This window comes from Saccostrea echinata, unplaced genomic scaffold, assembly GCF_033153115.1.
Source record: "Saccostrea echinata isolate AGI-Se365-2 ecotype Australia unplaced genomic scaffold, CSIRO_AGI_Sech_v1 ptg000051l, whole genome shotgun sequence".
NCBI classification, from domain to species: Eukaryota; Metazoa; Mollusca; class Bivalvia; order Ostreida; family Ostreidae; genus Saccostrea; species Saccostrea echinata.
Window position 1 is genome coordinate 2,065,486 of NW_026889800.1, and position 17,916 is coordinate 2,083,401.

Here is a 17,916-nt window from a genome sequence, read left to right on the forward strand (position 1 = left end):
GACTTCAAATTCTAAAAGAGAAATTCATCTGCTTTTATGTGAAATACACACAACAGCTGTATTAATCTGGCCTTTTTTAAAATTTGGCCTTGAATATTGCCAAAATTATGAAAAATGCTGAATCAGCAAAAATTGCAAAACATGTGTACCTTCCAATGGCTAGCACAGAACTAACTTAAGACCTAAATTTCTTTTATTGCATTATTAAAACACTTAATATTCGTATCTTTATTACACCAGTAAGTGAAAAATATTCTCATGGTATTAAAATTTTATTTTAAGCCTTAAAGATAGGTGAATTTTTGTCCATCAACACAGAAAAATTTCCTGGTTGCTAAGGAAATTTCTTTGGCCGGGTTTCCATGGTAACCATGACTCAAAGCATTTTTCATTTTACATACATTGTTCATAGTTCAAAACAAATCTATGTGTGGAAAATCATCAAATTCTGAGAACCCTCATATATCACCCTTTGTCTGATTTTTATGTGGACTGGTACTTAAGTAGGAAAACATACCTCTCTTAACCAATTCAATCTCCTATAAAGAATGGAATTTCCCCCCTAACTTAACTCTGAACTGGATGACAAACAGAATGTAAACTTGGTATCAAAACATGTCTTACTGCCTTCAGAAACAATGTATTAAATCTGAATCTAATAGGATATATATTAGAAAAGTAATCTGAAAAAAAAACTTGTGGATGGACAGAATGTCAGAAATGACAGACAGACAGAAAGATGGACAGACTGTGATTACTACAGGGCACCTGCAAATTCTTGCACGGCCCAGATAAAACTTCCTACACTAAAAACTTCTTGTTCTTGTCCAATACTCACCACTATCACAGAAGGAAGAAAAAATGCACTTCTCCAAGAGTAGGAAGTCTGTAGATAAACCTAAAATCAAAACCAGAGACTGTAGATAAACCTAAAATCAAAACCGAAGACTGTAGATAAACCTAAATTCAAAACAGGAGTCTGTAGAATTAACCTAAAATCAAAACCAGACATAGAGTTAGAATGCCTGAATAAAACTTTATCTGTTCTAGTAGGGAAATACTCTTCTATCATTTTTTCTCAATTGATTTATGAGATTGTAGACAGAAGAGCTTAGAAAAGCTGATCCTTAAAGTACCACATCAACTGAATTTAATAAAACAAGAATGTCTAGTATAGCATTAGGACACTGTAGTTTTTTTTCATTATCCAGTATTGTGGAGGTCATAATCTCATTATTTTGATTGGATGACTTACTGCCAGTGAAGTTCCCATAATGCCCCCCGCAAAGGCACACGTCCCAAACATTCCAAACATGCTGTTCCTGACATCATCTGCATACCAGGATCCCAGGCACTTAATGCAGTTAGGCCAGCACTGGGCCTAGAGAATGCAAAAACCAGCACTTAATGCAGTTAGACCAACACTGGGCCTACAGAACATTAAAAAACAGCAACTAATATACTGTAAAAGCAGAAATATTCGTTGGGGATTAAATTTCATTAATTCCATTGTTAACAATTATAAACGAAATTAAAACTCACATGAAATTTTATATGACTATATATTGAATAGGATTACTTTCGAAACAACGAAATTAAATCCTCACAAAACCTTTTTACATGACAAATCAACGAAATTTTATCCCCACGAAAATTTGTGCTTCTGCAGAAGTAAGGCCAACACTGAGCCTACAGAACACATAAAAACAGCACTTAATGAAGTTAGGCCGCACTGCACCTACAGAACACAAAATAACCACAGGTAATGAGGTTAGGCCAACACTAGGCCTACAAAACACAAAAACAGCACTTAATACAGTTGGCCTACTGGGCCTATAGACAATTGTACTGCACTTATAAATCAGTATTTTGTTAAAAAGATTAACTTTGCTGATATACAATAAGTACATGTAGAACATTAATACAGTTCTCTCTTTTTGAGATATTGAGATTTGACTGCATGTTCTGTGATTCATTATAAACTGGCATGAATGTTTTTTATCAGTGAAATGAAATGTTGAAAACTTCTCATGTCTGTGCCAGACACATTATTATCTGTACTGTTCCATTAATTAAGATAAGACCTACCTGTGCTGTTCCAATAATTAACTGTTCCATTAATTAAGATAATACCTGTGCTGTTCCATTAATTAAGATAAGACCTACCTGTGCTGTTCCAATAATTAAGATAACACCCACCTGTGCTGTTCCATTAATTAGAATAACACCTGTGCTGTTCCATTAATGAAGATAAGACCTAACCGCGCTGTTCCATTAATTAAGATAACACCTGTGCTGTTCCATTAACTAAGATAACACCTACCTGTGCTGTTCCATTGATGAAAAGTAATAGGAAGAATAACCAGAAATTACTCCAGCTTCCAAATGTGGCCTACAAGAAGACAGGAGGAACTCATCAGTAAATTCTATAAGTCTTTATATTCTTTAAAATGATTATTTTAATTTGTAATTTTCATTGATTGAAAAGATCTCATGTGATATTTATCTTTTTCTGATATTGATGCAAAAACCTGTCCACGGAATGTTATATTGCATGACTCGCCATTTCTATCCTGTAATCTCCAAGAACAGCCATGACAAAATTACGTAGAACATGTCTTCATATAATATAACTCATAAGAATCATTTTTCTTACCATTGTGACATAACGACAACCAAGTCTGTTCATTTCGGACAATGTCAGATTATTCACTGTGAGTGATTACATAATATAACTATTATGGAGTTCTTTTCTGTGTCCGAATGGTCAACATGTGGTTACTAGGACCCATGTCATATGATACTGACCTCAGACGCAGAGAAAGGTAGCAATCTCACAAGCTCAGTTTCTCTGATTACTTTAGATGAGTCTTTGGTCAATATCACTTGACATGGACCTTGTTTTATAACTACATATCGACCTACACTGAATTCTATAATTGTATTATATTCTTATACACAGAAATCCATTAAATCTGGCAAGCACCTCTTTTGTTTAGTTTGGATAATTCCATGATATTATTAAGTTGTCTTTTCTGATGTTAACTAATTGTGTTTGATCTTTAATTTGTACAAATGCTTTAAACATTATGCATTTGAAATTTCAAATTTGAAGTCCCATCAGACGAGTTAAAACTATTACCATCATTACTCCCCTCCTCCCCCCCCCCCCCCCCACTCACACACACACTTTATAAAATTTGTTTGACATACAAGCATTACTTGTAACCTAATTGTCCTTCTCCAGTTTGTTTGACTTCATAAAGAAATTGTTAGAATGACAGTATGACATTGTGTTTCATTCTGTACCATTGAAAATGCAGACATCAGCAAGCAGACTCCAAAAGTCCTTCTGGGTCCAAATCTGTCTCCTAGAGGACCCAACAGCATCTGCAAACAAAGGAAAAAATGTACAATATCATAAACAAAATAGCAGCTCTAGTTCTAGGGTTTAAAACTTGCTCAACTTTTTCAAACCTTCTATTTTCATCCTTAAATGGACTAACAATTTTTGAGATATCTGAGAGTTCTGGACAATTAAAACTGAGAATCAATCTTATAATATGACAATATAATATACATGACTTTGGAAGTTAAAACTGAGATTCTATCTTATAATATGACAATATAATATGTATGAGAATATAATACGACAATATAATCTATCATTCAATAATCAGGAATTTTGATGCTCTCTGACTGGTCTAGATTCCCTTTCCAGGGCTATACCCAAGAGTGAGTTCATGTAAAAATAAAGTTCTGGCATGTTTATTTGTGTTTTTCCTCTTAACCAAATATAGATTTACTTTTTTCTGACCAATGAAATTGCGCGTTTTAAAGCATGTCTAACTGTAGTTGTGAATGTAAACATGACAGACACCAGTACAGGCACATGTAGCTAGGCTAAATGTCTTCTTAAGTAAATGGATTAGTATTATTGTTTTATACTATTGTTTTCCACTTTTAAACAGTAGTTAAAGTGTAGAAATATATTATGAAACATTGTTACACACCACATTATATTAAGAGTGCTTAAAATAACTGTCAGAGAGAAGAACAAAAGTGTAAAAAAAAAATGTTGCTAAATTCCTGATTACTTAATAAAACATTAATTTTATTGAATTTTGAATTTTGGCCTACTCCTGACACTCCTCAGCCTCCATCAACCAATACCTGAACAGGCCAATATAGTCACAAAAAGACCTCATCAAAGGTCAGTAATTGTATAATATTACATGGGACTTTTACTCCCATCCACATTAGAGTCTAGGACAGTAACTAGTCAGTCTAGCTGTGTTTTATATATAGACAGAGACTTTATCACTTACCTGTATTAGAGTGTAGGACAGTAACTAGTCAGTCTACCTGTGTTTTATATATAGACAGAGACTTTATCACTTACCTGTATTAGAGTGTAGGACAGTAACTAGTCAGTCTACCTGTGTTTCATATAAAGACATAGACTTTATCACTTACCTGTATTAGAGTGTAGGACAGTAACTAGTCAGTCTACCTGTGTTTTATATGAATACAGAGACTTTATCACTTACCTGTATTAGAGTGTAGGACAGAAACTAGTCAGTCTACCTGTGTTTTATATATAGACAGAGACTTTATCACTTACCTGTATTAGAGTCTAGGACAGTAACTAGTCAGTCTACCTGTGTTTTATATGAAGACAGAGACTTTATCACTTATCTGTATTAGAGTGTAGGACAGTAACTAGTCAGTCTAGCTGTGTTTTATATATAGACAGAGACTTTATCACTTACCTGTATTAGAGTGTAGGACAGTAACTAGTTAGTCTAGCTGTGTTTATATATAGACAGAGACTTTATCACTTACCTGTATTAGAGTCTAGGACAGTAACTAGTCAGTCTACCTGTGTTTTATATATAGACAGAGACTTTATCACTTACCTGTATTAGAGTCTAGGACAGTAACTAGTCAGTCTACCTGTGTTTTATATATATAGACAGAGACTTTATCACTTACCTGTATTAGAGTGTAGGACAGTAACTAGTCAGTCTACCTGTGTTTTATATATAGACAAAGACTTTATCACTTACCTGTATTAGAGTGTAGGACAGTAACTAGTCAGTATAGCTGTGTTTTATATATAGACAGAGACTTTATCACTTACCTGTATTAGAGTGTAGGACAGTAACTAGTCAGTCTAGCTGTATTTTATATATAGACAGAGACTTTATCACTTACCTGTATTAGAGTCTAGGACAGTAACTAGTCAGTCTAGCTGTGTTTATATATAGACAGAGACTTTATCACTTACCTGTATTAGAGTGTAGGACAGTAACTAGTCAGTCTACCTGTGTTTTATATATAGACAGAGACTTTATCACTTACCTGTATTAGAGTGTAGGACAGTAACTAGTCAGTCTAGCTGTGTTTTATATATAGACAAAGACTTTATCACTTACCTGTATTAGAGTCTAGGACAGTAACTAGTCAGTCTACCTGTGTTTATATATAGACAGAGACTTTATCACTTACCTGTATTAGAGTCTAGGACAGTAACAACTCAGTCTAACTGTGTTTTGTATATAGACAGAGACTTTATCACTTACCTGTATTAGAGTCTAGGACAGTAACTAGTCAGTCTACCTGTGTTTTGTATATAGACAGAGACTTTATCACTTACCTGTATTAGAGTCTAGGACAGTAACTACTCAGTCTACCTGTGTTTTGTATATAGACAGAGACTTTATCACTTACCTGTATTAGAGTGTAGGACAGTAACTACTCAGTCTAACTGTGTTTTATATATAGAAAGAGACTTTATCACTTACCTGTATTAGAGTGTAGGACAGTAACTAGTCAGTTTGTGTTTTATATATAGACAGAAACTTTATCACTTACCTGTATTAGAGTGTAGGACAGTAACTAGTCAGTCTTACTCTAGCTGTATTTTATATATAGACAGAGACTTTATCACTTACCTGTATTAGAGTGTAGGACAGTAACTACTCAGTCTAACTGTGTTTTGTGTATAGACAGAGACTTTATCACATACTTGTATTAGAGTGTAGGACAGTAACTAGTCAGTCTACCTGTGTTTATATATAGACAGAGACTTTATCACATACCTGTATTAGAGTGTAGGACAGTAACTAGTTAGTCTAGCTGTGTTTATATATAGACAGAGACTTTATCACTTACCTGTATTAGAGTCTAGGACAGTAACTAGTCAGTATAGCTGTGTTTATATATAGACAGAGACTTTATCACTTACCTGTATTAGAGTCTAGGACAGTAACTAGTCAGTCTACCTGTGTTTTATATATAGACAGAGACTTTATCACTTACCTGTATTAGAGTCTAGGACAGTAACTAGTCAGTCTAGCTGTGTTTTATATATATAGACAGAGACTTTATCACTTACCTGTATTAGAGTCTAGGACAGTAACTAGTCAGTCTACCTGTGTTTTATATATATAGACAGAGACTTTATCACTTACCTGTATTAGAGTCTAGGACAGTAACTAGTCAGTCTACCTGTGTTTTATATATATAGACAGAGACTTTATCACTTACCTGTATTAGAGTCTAGGACAGTAACTAGTCAGTCTACCTGTGTTTTATATATATAGACAGAGACTTTATCACTTACCTGTATTAGAGTCTAGGACAGTAACTAGTCAGTATAGCTGTGTTTATATTTAGACAGAGACTTTATCACTTACCTGTATTAGAGTGTAGGACAATAACTAGTCAGTCTAGCTGTATTTTATATATAGACAGAGACTTTATCACTTACCTGTATTAGAGTCTAGGACAGTAACTAGTCAGTCTACCTGTGTTTATATATAGACAGAGACTTTATCACTTACCTGTATTAGAGTGTAGGACAGTAACTAGTCAGTCTACCTGTGTTTTATATATAGACAGAGACTTTATCACTTACCTGTATTAGAGTGTAGGACAGTAACTAGTCAGTCTAGCTGTGTTTTATATATAGACAAAGACTTTATCACTTACCTGTATTAGAGTCTAGGACAGTAACTACTCAGTCTAACTGTGTTTTGTATATAGACAGAGACTTTATCACTTACCTGTATTAGAGTGTAGGACAGTAACTACTCAGTCTAACTGTGTTTTATATATAGAAAGAGACTTTATCACTTACCTGTATTAGAGTGTAGGACAGTAACTCGTCAGTCTGTGTTTTATATATAGACAGAGACTTTATCACTTACCTGTATTAGAGTGTAGGACAGTAACTAGTCAGTCTTACTCTAGCTGTATTTTATATATAGACAGAGACTTTATCACATACCTGTATTAGAGTGTAGGACAGTAACTACTCAGTCTAACTGTGTTTTGTGTATAGACAGAGACTTTATCACATACTTGTATTAGAGTGTAGGACAGTAACTAGTCAGTCTACCTGTGTTTATATATAGACAGAGACTTTATCACTTACCTGTATTAGAGTGTAGGACAGTAACTAGTCAGTCTACCTGTGTTTTATATGAAGACAGAGACTTTATCACTTACCTGTATTAGAGTGTAGGACAGTAACTAGTCAGTCTACCTGTGTTTTATATATAGACAGAGACTTTATCACTTACCTGTATTAGAGTGTAGGACAGTAACTAGTCAGTCTAGCTGTGTTTTATATGAAGACAGAGACTTTATCACTTACCTGTATTAGAGTCTAGGACAGTAACTAGTCAGTCTACCTGTGTTTTATATATAGACAGAGACTTTATCACTTACCTGTATTAGAGTGTAGGACAGTAACTAGTCAGTCTACCTGTGTTTTATATGAAGACAGAGACTTTATCACTTACCTGTATTAGAGTGTAGGACAGTAACTAGTCAGTCTAGCTGTGTTTTATATATAGACAGAGACTTTATCACTTACCTGTATTAGAGTGTAGGACAGTAACTAGTCAGTCTAGCTGTGTTTATATATAGACAGAGACTTTATCACTTACCTGTATTAGAGTCTAGGACAGTAACTAGTCAGTCTACCTGTGTTTTATATATAGACAGAGACTTTATCACTTACCTGTATTAGAGTGTAGGACAGTAACTAGTCAGTCTAGCTGTGTTTATATATAGACAGAGACTTTATCACTTACCTGTATTAGAGTGTAGGACAATAACTAGTCAGTCTAGCTGTGTTTATATATAGACAGAGACTTTATCACATACCTGTATTAGAGTGTAGGACAGTAACTAGTTAGTCTAGCTGTGTTTATATATAGACAGAGACTTTATCACTTACCTGTATTAGAGTCTAGGACAGTAACTAGTCAGTCTAGCTGTGTTTTATATATATAGACAGAGACTTTATCACTTACCTGTATTAGAGTGTAGGACAGTAACTAGTCAGTCTACCTGTGTTTTATATATATAGACAGAGACTTTATCACTTACCTGTATTAGAGTCTAGGACAGTAACTAGTCAGTATAGCTGTGTTTATATATAGACAGAGACTTTATCACTTACCTGTATTAGAGTCTAGGACAGTAACTAGTCAGTCTACCTGTGTTTTATATATAGACAGAGACTTTATCACTTACCTGTATTAGAGTCTAGGACAGTAACTAGTCAGTCTACCTGTGTTTTATATATAGACAGAGACTTTATCACTTACCTGTATTAGAGTGTAGGACAGTAACTAGTCAGTCTACCTGTGTTTTATATATATAGACAGAGACTTTATCACTTACCTGTATTAGAGTCTAGGACAGTAACTAGTCAGTATAGCTGTGTTTATATATAGACAGAGACTTTATCACTTACCTGTATTAGAGTGTAGGACAGTAACTAGTCAGTCTAGCTGTGTTTTATATATATAGACAGAGACTTTATCACTTACCTGTATTAGAGTGTAGGACAGTAACTAGTCAGTCTACCTGTGTTTTATATATAGACAAAGACTTTATCACTTACCTGTATTAGAGTGTAGGACAGTAACTAGTCAGTCTACCTGTGTTTTATATATAGACAGAGACTTTATCACTTACCTGTATTAGAGTGTAGGACAGTAACTAGTCAGTCTACCTGTGTTTTATATGAAGACAGAGACTTTATCACTTACCTGTATTAGAGTGTAGGACAGTAACTAGTCAGTCTAGCTGTGTTTTATATATATAGACAGAGACTTTATCACTTACCTGTATTAGAGTCTAGGACAGTAACTAGTCAGTATAGCTGTGTTTATATATAGACAGAGACTTTATCACTTACCTGTATTAGAGTCTAGGACAGTAACTAGTCAGTCTAGCTGTGTTTTATATATATAGACAGAGACTTTATCACTTACCTGTATTAGAGTGTAGGACAGTAACTAGTCAGTCTACCTTTGTTTTATATATATAGACAGAGACTTTATCACTTACCTGTATTAGAGTCTAGGACAGTAACTAGTCAGTCTAGCTGTGTTTTATATATATAGACAGAGACTTTATCACTTACCTGTATTAGAGTCTAGGACAGTAACTAGTCAGTATAGCTGTGTTTATATATAGACAGAGACTTTATCACTTACCTGTATTAGAGTGTAGGACAATAACTAGTCAGTCTAGCTGTATTTTATATATAGACAGAGACTTTATCACTTACCTGTATTAGAGTCTAGGACAGTAACTAGTCAGTCTACCTGTGTTTATATATAGACAGAGACTTTATCACTTACCTGTATTAGAGTGTAGGACAGTAACTAGTCAGTCTACCTGTGTTTTATATATAGACAGAGACTTTATCACTTACCTGTATTAGAGTGTAGGACAGTAACTAGTCAGTCTAGCTGTGTTTTATATATAGACAAAGACTTTATCACTTACCTGTATTAGAGTCTAGGACAGTAACTACTCAGTCTAACTGTGTTTTGTATATAGACAGAGACTTTATCACTTACCTGTATTAGAGTGTAGGACAGTAACTCGTCAGTCTGTGTTTTATATATAGACAGAGACTTTATCACTTACCTGTATTAGAGTCTAGGACAGTAACTACTCAGTCTAACTGTGTTTTATATATAGAAAGAGACTTTATCACTTACCTGTATTAGAGTGTAGGACAGTAACTCGTCAGTCTGTGTTTTATATATAGACAGAGACTTTATCACTTACCTGTATTAGAGTGTAGGACAGTAACTAGTCAGTCTTACTCTAGCTGTATTTTATATATAGACAGAGACTTTATCACATACCTGTATTAGAGTGTAGGACAGTAACTACTCAGTCTAACTGTGTTTTGTGTATAGACAGAGACTTTATCACATACTTGTATTAGAGTGTAGGACAGTAACTAGTCAGTCTACCTGTGTTTATATATAGACAGAGACTTTATCACTTACCTGTATTAGAGTGTAGGACAGTAACTAGTCAGTCTACCTGTGTTTTATATGAAGACAGAGACTTTATCACTTACCTGTATTAGAGTGTAGGACAGTAACTAGTCAGTCTACCTGTGTTTTATATATAGACAGAGACTTTATCACTTACCTGTATTAGAGTGTAGGACAGTAACTAGTCAGTCTAGCTGTGTTTTATATGAAGACAGAGACTTTATCACTTACCTGTATTAGAGTCTAGGACAGTAACTAGTCAGTCTACCTGTGTTTTATATATAGACAGAGACTTTATCACTTACCTGTATTAGAGTGTAGGACAGTAACTAGTCAGTCTACCTGTGTTTTATATGAAGACAGAGACTTTATCACTTACCTGTATTAGAGTGTAGGACAGTAACTAGTCAGTCTAGCTGTGTTTTATATATAGACAGAGACTTTATCACTTACCTGTATTAGAGTGTAGGACAGTAACTAGTCAGTCTAGCTGTGTTTATATATAGACAGAGACTTTATCACTTACCTGTATTAGAGTCTAGGACAGTAACTAGTCAGTCTACCTGTGTTTTATATATAGACAGAGACTTTATCACTTACCTGTATTAGAGTGTAGGACAGTAACTAGTCAGTCTAGCTGTGTTTATATATAGACAGAGACTTTATCACTTACCTGTATTAGAGTGTAGGACAATAACTAGTCAGTCTAGCTGTGTTTTATATATAGACAGAGACTTTATCACTTACCTGTATTAGAGTGTAGGACAGTAACTAGTCAGTCTACCTGTGTTTTATAATATACAGAGACTTTATCATTTACCTGCATTAGAGCATAAGGCAGCAACAGAGCAGTATCTAGCCAACCTAACTGTGTTTTACCAATAGAAAGGGACTCTTCTAAATCTGTCTTCACCTTAAATGAAGGAAAATTTCTCAAACTGTGAATCATGAAAGAAAGGGTTATTAAATAAAAACATTTATAATTACTGCTGCTCAAATTTTATTTGAAACAGTCTGAAAAATGATCATTTGCTTACTGTGTCAGTGATGCATGTGAAACTGGTATTCAAACAGGTTTATACAATATACCTTCTGAAAAGTAAGTTTGATAAAATTCTTATTATTGTATGGATAATATGTTGATGGTGCGACTGTTAGGGCGAGCACAGATATCTATTCAGTTTTAATTTACATCAGTCTCTTCAAACCGCACATGATATTTGGTACGTAGAGACTCTGACGTCACATGACTTCATGTAAGTTGTATTACCAAAACTAAGTCTGAACAGTGCTAATTTTAATGAAAAATGTTTGAATGTTTTTTTGCAATATCCATTAAAACAATGTGATTTTATTTTGTGTTGAACTTTTGTTACTACTGCAAGAATGTAGTTTACTGCAAGATGCAATTCGTAAAGCATTATGGGACCACAGGTTACTGCGGGAAAAAAATACATTTGGATCAATGTGTAAAGTCCAAATTTTCTCTTCACCCAGGCATTGCTTTAAGAGCTCGCAGTGACGAGCAGCACTTTGCTCCGCTCATTGTGCTCGTTATTACATTGTGTTATACTTTCATGTTAAATTGTCAAATTTGATTCCTTTAAAAACATTTGTTATTATACAGTTAAAGTATATCATTGAGGGAGTCAGCAAGATTCCAGTTCCCCATGAGCAAGTCTATTTCCCGAGGCACTTGCGCCGAGGGAAATAGGCTTGCTCGAGGGGAACTGGAATCTTGCTGACTTCCTCAATGATATACTTTAACTGTTTTATTATACCGATACAAACAAGAAATTAGAAAAAGTTAAAATCAATACTGTAACAATGTTTAATTTTAATTCAAGTATCCAACTTTGTAACAGGTATATTAAATAAAAAATCATAACGCAACAGAATTTATAACAGTCATTGAAGAAATTCCATTTTACCTTTAAATAAATTAGTTCATTGTCTGAGCTACTTTGTAAAATTGAAGGTAACATTACAGTTAGCTGAGTTTACAAAGTTACGTGATATGTCTAGCTCTCAGTGCACATCAGTTTACCATGTTGACATCATAATGCAAGTGGCATAACATTTCCCATATGAATTAGGCCCCACCTCCTTATATGATGCATTAACATAGCTGCGTTATGAATATGTATGAGATTATTTGGAACACATAAGAACTTTTCATATAATTAAAAGAAATTGCTTAGTGTTCCAAATAGATGTGTATCAGTTCACCAGACTGTCACACCTTTTTGCAGGGAATCAGTCCTTTTACGGTGATTTTCAGGGAATCAGTAAAAATACATTGATTTACTCTTATATAGTGAAAAATCAGTAGAGGTATAATAAAAAGTAGTATTATACCTCAGAGTCTACTGATTTCTCCCTATATAACATTAGATCGTTAGATGCGACTAAATCCCTATAGAAATCGTTATGAATGGAACTAATTCCCGTGTGTTAGTCAAGTGAGCTAATCCCTGCATTTAAAGCTAATTCCCGATTATCTGCAATCCTCTAGATTTTACTTATACATTGGTATGATATGTGAATGGACTAATCCCCATGTGTTAGTTCAGTGAGCTAATCCCTGCTATGAAATCACGCTTTCTGAATCCTCTAAATTTTACATTTGTATCGGTATAATAAAACAGTTAAAAGTATATCATTGCGGGAGTTAGCAAGATTCCAGTTCCCCTTGACCAGGACTATTTCCCTCGGCTTTGCCTCGGAAATCATGGAAACAGTCTTGGCATTGGGGAACTGGAATTCTTGCTAACTCCCTCAGTGATATACTTTAACTGTATACTTATACCCTACCATGTGCATAAACCATGTTCTCTGGGTAACATTACATTGCAACAGTTGACAATGCATGAAAAATGTAACAGTATAAAAATTGTTAACTGTGCAGAATGTTTGCTCGTATGGTTCACCATGATACATGTATATTCCTTTAAATGCATTCTGAATACTTCAGTATAACAAAAAATATTACTTTTTTTAGGTATGGGCCTTGGTCAACAATGGTTTTCGCGGATAACGTGAGATCTCATCCCATAACAGACTCGGACTATGAATGACTCGGACTATTACGGAGTCGGACTACACATACTCGGACTATAACAGAGTCGGCCTACAGCTAAAAATCTTATTATCTTTAAGATGTAAAACATACTTTTTATTTATTTGACTTTTTTCTGTAATTCTGTTAATGACCTGATATTTTCACAAGAAGTGATAAATTTTCGAGTCCTACTAAACACTGTACGCTAGAGTACAATAGAGTATACTTTAGAATACGCTGGTAAAATTTTATAATTAATGCAATAAAACTGCTGCTGATTTATTTATTTGTATTATATTTTTTGAGTTAACTTTTTAATTTTTTTATGCGATAAAGATTTTGAGAATATTTATGTTAAATTGGTGCAAATTATATAATTTACAAGAAAATAAATCATTATTGTTTGGATTTAGTTTTAAAATTAAATAATTGCGGCTCTAAAAATTTACAGTTACCACTGTAGTTAAATCAACACTTGGTGTATATTTTAGATTAGAATTGTATCGTTAATTTTTCAATTATCTGGGTCTGATTTTTATAACTGAATATCATTGATTTCTATTTTCAGCATTTAAGGAAAATCAATTTTACAAGCTGCGATTTTAGTTTTTTCCCCCCCTTCTTTTTCTCTTTAGTAGAAATATAATTATTATTTCCATGACCAGCAACGAGAAAAGGTCACTCTGTATCAGTATTTCTATATAATGCCATAAATTTTTATAAATATATAATTCTGTTCTTAATTTTGTAGTCACATTAAAATTTGACTTAAAGCTGTACTTTTACTCAGTGCAAACTGTAATAATACCCATTAAAGGCTTTAAAGCAGCAAAAGATTATTCTCAAAAAACATGGAAATATAAGGGAAAAATCTTTTCAGTTTCATCTAAAATAAAAAATCTTATTCCAAATAAGCTGTTTTAATTGTGGTGATGTGGTTAAGATTTCTTACTTGTATCATATTCTTATATTTATTCCGGGTAAAGAATTTGTCGCCTGAGAATTATAATGTTCTAATTGGATTTTGAAAATTTTCTGAAAATTGACGCTTAAGTTCGGGAATATATATTTTTTATGCATAGCCTTTTAGACTTTGAGATAGGGCATATATACTTAAAATATGCTATCCTACAACAAAAAATAAATAAATAAATAAATAAATAAATAAATAAATAAATAATGTTTAGTAACTGAGGTACATTTATTAAAATAAAATGATTCTGCAGTTTTTGAATTCTCATATTATACTATCATAAATTAACATTCAACATATTTATCAATATTTCTTTATTTTGTAGATTGAATATTCACTTGTATTGGGCTTCTATAAAATACATAAATTGTTGATATACATGTATAGCAATCAGCTCAAACTACTTACATAAATTAATAAGTAAAAATAGAAAATTTCAGTTTTATTGGTTAGATACATATCCATCCTTTCGAAATTAATTATTAAAATAACATATCACTTAGAATAATTATTTTGGGTGTTATCTGGGTCTAATAGTGTCAAAAAGACATTGGTCCATTGTTTGTATATATCCCCTCTACCTCCTAGATATGGCTTCTGTATGTCACCTGTGTAATCCAAGTAACTGTGGTATGCATAAATTGATAAACACACACTAAAATATTTCAAATTTTTATTTATTTAGGAATGACTCTAATTCTTGGTCAAATTATTCTAGTATAACCTGGCTTGGGTCAGTTTACGCTTTATAATCCGCGAAGCGGATTATAAAACAGCGTAACCTGACCCAAACCAGGTTATACTTGAATAATTTGGCCAAGAATTAGAGTCATTCCTTATAATTTCATTTTAAAATCATTGAATAACTATGGGTGTAAAATTTTGTTGCTTTTTATTAGTTCAAATTTGCTGCTCAATAATACAACCCTAGTAACGGAAGTACCGGAAGTGATGGGAAGCGAGGGGAGGTAAAAACTGATACTTAGGCCTAGCAGCCTTGTTGTTTGTTTACATGTGGTAAGATCGAATATTGTTTGGTACATTTATTAAATCTGGAATTTTCCATGAATCCCGGGACTGGAAATGAGAGGATTGTATGGATACATGTACAGATGATTCAGCTGGTTGTCGGGGGGGGGGGGGGGGGGGGGGGGGGTGTCCCCATACCAAACCAGGTTATACAGAAATAATTTGTGTTCCTTTTTGGATATTAACCAATCAGAGGCTAGAATACAAACAAAATTAAATTATTTTAGGAATGACTCTAATTCTTGGCCAAATTATTCGAGTATAACCTGGTTTGGGTCAGTTTACGCTTTATAATCCGCAAAGCGGATTATAAAATAGCGTAAACTGACCCAAACCAGGTTATACTCGAATAATTTGACCAAGAATTAGAGTCATTTCTTATAATTTCATTTTAAAATCATTAAATAACTATGGGTGTAAAATTTCGTTGCTTTTTATTAGTTCAAATTTGCCGCTCAATAATACAACCCTAGTAACGGAAGTAACGGAAGTGTAGGAAGCAAGGGGAGGTAAAAACTGATACTTAGGCCTAGCAGCCTTGTTGTTTGTTTACATGAGCATGGTAAGATCGAATTATTGTTTGAAGTTAAAGGTTCATTTATTAAATCTGGAATTTTCCATGAATCCCGAGGACTGGAAATGAGAGGATTGTATGGATACAGATGATTCAGCTGGTTGTCAGGGGGGAGTGTCCCCATACCAAACCAGGTTATACAGAAATAATATGTGTTCCTTTTTGGATATTAACCAATCAGAGGCTAGAATACAAACAAAATTAAATTATATGAAAATAAAAAAAATACAAGTGAAAATTTTTTATTCGTAATACTATACCAACTTAATTTATGAATTTTCTAGATAAAATATACAATTTTCTTTTAATTTACGTTGCTAAGTATTATTACAAAGTACTTCTAAATGCATAGACCGAGTCTGCAATGGGCAGACCTAGTAATAGTCCGACTCTGTTATAGTCCGACTCTGTTATAGTTCGACATCTCTATTACCCGTTTTCGCGGGATAAGAATTTCATATGTTACTATAAAAAACGTGCAACATTTTTATAATATAGCCCATGTAGACTAAAAAGTTTTGTATTTGAAATTTACTCCTACATTTGCTATTCAACACTGAATGTTATTTAATTTTTTTTTTAAATGAATAGACCTCCAAATCGTATTTTGACCTATATTTGAGTGATTTTGCTGTTGTTGGACACATGTCTTAGCCTGGAAATATAGAGGGGAGGGGAACTATACTATCCAATTGAAAATAAAAGAAATTTCGCTTTTAAGAGAATAGGTGCATGAGTAGTTTGGATGAAAAAAAAAATTCACTCCCTAGAAACACTTACAACACCTAGAGGTTTTCGCAGCAAATACGTCGAGGCGTAAGCGAGCCATCCCAGGACAAAAATGACGGCCTGTCGTCTCTGTAATGGTGTGCTTAACATCCTGGTTCAAGAATCAACAGCCGGAACCAATTATCCGTTTTATAACTAACTTTGCTCAGATGTACCATTCAAAACACCAAGAGAATAAAGATGATCAAAGTATACCTGAAAATTATAGGGTGTTGTCTGCAAACCATGCCGAAAAATATATGAGAAAATTCGAGATAGTGTGTAAAAACTCTTCATAAATCCACATGATAAAAAAGAAGGATACCTACTTAAGTCATTGCTGTATGTTCTTTGTAGTCATCGGGACATAGGGAAAAATCATCGGAACTATGCAATAGCCAATATCTTCTCCAACCGACCACGACACCAAAGGTAAACAAATATTTAATTAACTCTCTTGCTCGTTGCTCTTCTTTTTAAAAGATTATGTCGTTCTTGAAATATTTCGTAGCAATCCACATTACTTTCATACGCAACCTAGTTTTTAACTTTATTTTGTTACCGGCCTATATTTCTGTTATTGAAGATCTATAATAAGTGAAGAAACTGTATTATCACTATATCAATTTTGTGATGCCGAACATCTCTTTAAAAAACAAACCGTATGTTTGGTTATAGGTTTTCATCATATTCTTTTCAAAACCTTTGTAAATAGGGCGTTATAGGATTTGATCACGTGACCAATTTCATGTCATACTCCAATGAAACTCTAAAAATGATATCTTATTTCTTAAGGTAGATCGCGGTTTACTGTCTGTCTGAAAACATACGCTGAAAATTTGCAATTTAGAACGTACAATGTCATATATCTTATTTCATGATGTAACTAGTAACTAGTAACTACTTTTATTTCTTTTTTAGAATCAATTACTACACATAATTAAAAAATATCACCTCTGAACTATATTGATGAATGTCTCCCTTGTTGGAGAATTATCTAATTCATCACTGACCCCCCACCCCCCAAAAAACCCAAAAGGAATTACATGTAGATATGATCATACTGACTAATTTTTCCCCATACCTGTGCATGCATGGTTCAGACAATAGTGTTGATCTTTAAAAAAATCAAATTTCAAATATTACAAATTCCAGGGTTGCATTTCATCAAGATAATAAATACTTTGTA

The 17,916-nt window shown here is 33.5% G+C and overlaps 1 protein-coding gene across 1 annotated transcript in view; it reads right to left on the reverse strand.

Annotated features, from left to right (window-relative positions):
- LOC133203790 (glucose-6-phosphate exchanger SLC37A2-like) overlaps window positions 1-17,170 on the reverse strand; it is a 35,956-nt gene extending 18,786 nt beyond the window's left edge. Inside the window, exons 1-7 of the mRNA XM_061339575.1 lie at window positions 17,057-17,170; window positions 16,740-16,943; window positions 11,143-11,235; window positions 3,310-3,390; window positions 2,324-2,392; window positions 1,256-1,381; window positions 839-898 (exon numbers count right to left, since the gene is read on the reverse strand). Coding sequence (XP_061195559.1) covers window positions 839-898; window positions 1,256-1,381; window positions 2,324-2,392; window positions 3,310-3,390; window positions 11,143-11,235; window positions 16,740-16,838 — 528 coding nt within the window. The 5' untranslated portion in view covers window positions 16,839-16,943; window positions 17,057-17,170. The remainder of the gene's footprint in view (window positions 1-838; window positions 899-1,255; window positions 1,382-2,323; window positions 2,393-3,309; window positions 3,391-11,142; window positions 11,236-16,739; window positions 16,944-17,056) is intronic.
- Window positions 17,171-17,916: the final 746 nt, after the last annotated feature.